At 42.4% G+C, this 2070-nt stretch overlaps 1 protein-coding gene across 1 annotated transcript in view; it reads left to right on the forward strand.

Moving 5' to 3' along the window:
- The window catches only part of LOC107300676 (TCF3 fusion partner-like), an 8147-nt gene that overhangs the window by 3710 nt on the left and 2367 nt on the right, over positions 1-2070 (forward strand). The window contains exons 2-4 of the mRNA XM_015829981.1: positions 204-265; positions 600-670; positions 1074-1143. Coding sequence (XP_015685467.1) covers positions 204-265; positions 600-670; positions 1074-1143 — 203 coding nt within the window. The remainder of the gene's footprint in view (positions 1-203; positions 266-599; positions 671-1073; positions 1144-2070) is intronic.

The following is a 2070-nucleotide window of genomic DNA, read 5'->3' on the forward strand; positions in this document are numbered from 1 at the left end:
TCCAGCTTGCGGGACTGGCCTAAGGGATTTTAAAGGGGTTTTAATTACTTTTAATCAGATTAGTTTAAATATTTCTTTTTAATTAATTTTAATAGGTGTATTATATGTTTGTATTTTATCCAATTGTTAGCCGCCCTGAGTCCGCAAGGAGAAGGGCGGGATATAAATGTAATTAAATAAATAAATAAATAAATAAATAAATAAACAGGAGATGACTCGACGCAAGTATCAAGTGCTTGCCCAGCGTTGCAAGGAGTTAGAACAGGTACATGATTGGAGTGAATATGTTTCCCCCTGTTTATTAGCAATGTTTCTAACAACAATCTCGTGAAATAAGATAGACTTGAGAGAGAGGGTGGGAGAGGTCTCTTACTATATAAGGTTGGATGAAAATTTGAACCTAGGTCTTTCTGGCCCCAGTCCAGCATGCTGTTTACAATAGCATAGGTGTTCAGGAAAAAGGACTATGTGGATACTACATAGAGCTACAGTGAAAAATGTAAGTAACACAACTGTTAAGTGAAGACTGAGGTGGAAGAGGAGGGAATTGTTGAGTAAATGGAAAAAAGATGTCCAGCTAATATTGATCCCCTTTATAGGTGAATGAGAGAATGTTAAATCGGCTCCATCAGGTCCAGAGAATAACACTGCGTCTCAAACAGGAAAGGAGGTGAGTCAGAAGATACAGTAGGTGCAAAGTGTTACGTATATTCCCCTTTGTGCAGTGCTACAATTTTAAAAACTAGCTGCATTGGACCCAGAGGATATTTAATTTAGGAAGGGGAACTTGTGACTTTTCAGAATTTGCTGAGCGGCCCTTCCCAGGACTGCCAACAATAACCTATACTGGCTGGGTCTTCTGGGAATTGTACTTCATCAGGATTTAATGATAACACTGCTTCTGAACAAAAAGGCTGCATGTTTATACCAAAGAGATTAATTTTAACTTTTTTCATCTAAAACGATCTGTTTTCACCCCATTTTTCATTTTGTGAGACAAGATTCCTGGTTAAAAAAGAGCACAATTATACAAAAGAGTTGGTTTAAAAGAATGTCTTTCTACTTCTTCTGAGGTTTCTAATGAGAGTTTTGGATTCCTATGGTGATGATTACAGACAAGGCCACCTTGATATTGTCTTGGAGGTAAGAAAGAGCTTTAGATAAGGCTGGGTTTACACATTGCTCTCATCTTTAAGATTGTTTGCTTGTTTGGGTGTTGTATGAATTCATACATACTATTTCTAAATGATGGCTTAAGCCTTAGCATAATGTGTGTACTTGGTTGTGTCTTATGCAGCAGTGATGCATGCGATATGTGAATGCAGCTAAGACATGTAATTACAATGTGGATGAGCTAAGACTTAGCAGAGCATCTATGTGCCCCTGACACTTGCTCCTTTTTTCCAGTTTCTTAATTCTAAGACTATGGAAGAGTCAGCAAGTGTCAGGAGCCATGTTAATGCTTGATTTGTCTCCAGGAAAGAATATTATCATACATACTAACAGTTCTATTTATTTCATTGAGATCTGGAGGGACCCTTTCCTCTTAGCCTTCTGGAAGGCTGTAAAGTCCTAGCTCTTTCCACAAGTATTGGGCTAGGACAGGGCTTTTCAACCAGTGGTACAGGTACCACCTGTGGTACATTGGCACCTGGCAGGTGGTACGCGACCATCCTAGAAAAGTGGTAGCCGGGGAAGGGAATGAGCTGAACCAGTGGCAGCACCGCACAAGCCTGAGTGAGAGACGGCTGGAGCTGCAGGGCTGTCAGGGTTCAGCGGAAGCACCAGGATCAGTGCCGCTTTCCAGCTGATCAGCGCTTCTTCAGGGCTGTCAGGGCTCAGCGGAAGCGCCAGGATCAGCGCCAGGCTCCAGCTGGAGCTCGGCACTGATCCTGGTGCTTCTGCTGAGCCCTGAAGAAGCACCAAGCACCTGGAATGTTGCAGCATCTCCAGGGTCTTGTGATTTACATTCAGATGCTTGGCAACTGATTCATATTTATGATGGTCACAGTGTCCCAGGGTCATGTGAAGTGACCCAAACCTGCTGCAACCACCCAGCAGACGGGGGGG

This window comes from Protobothrops mucrosquamatus, unplaced genomic scaffold, assembly GCF_001527695.2.
Source record: "Protobothrops mucrosquamatus isolate PMUCROS unplaced genomic scaffold, P.Mucros_1.0 scaffold7919, whole genome shotgun sequence".
In the NCBI taxonomy this organism is placed as follows: domain Eukaryota; kingdom Metazoa; phylum Chordata; class Lepidosauria; order Squamata; family Viperidae; genus Protobothrops; species Protobothrops mucrosquamatus.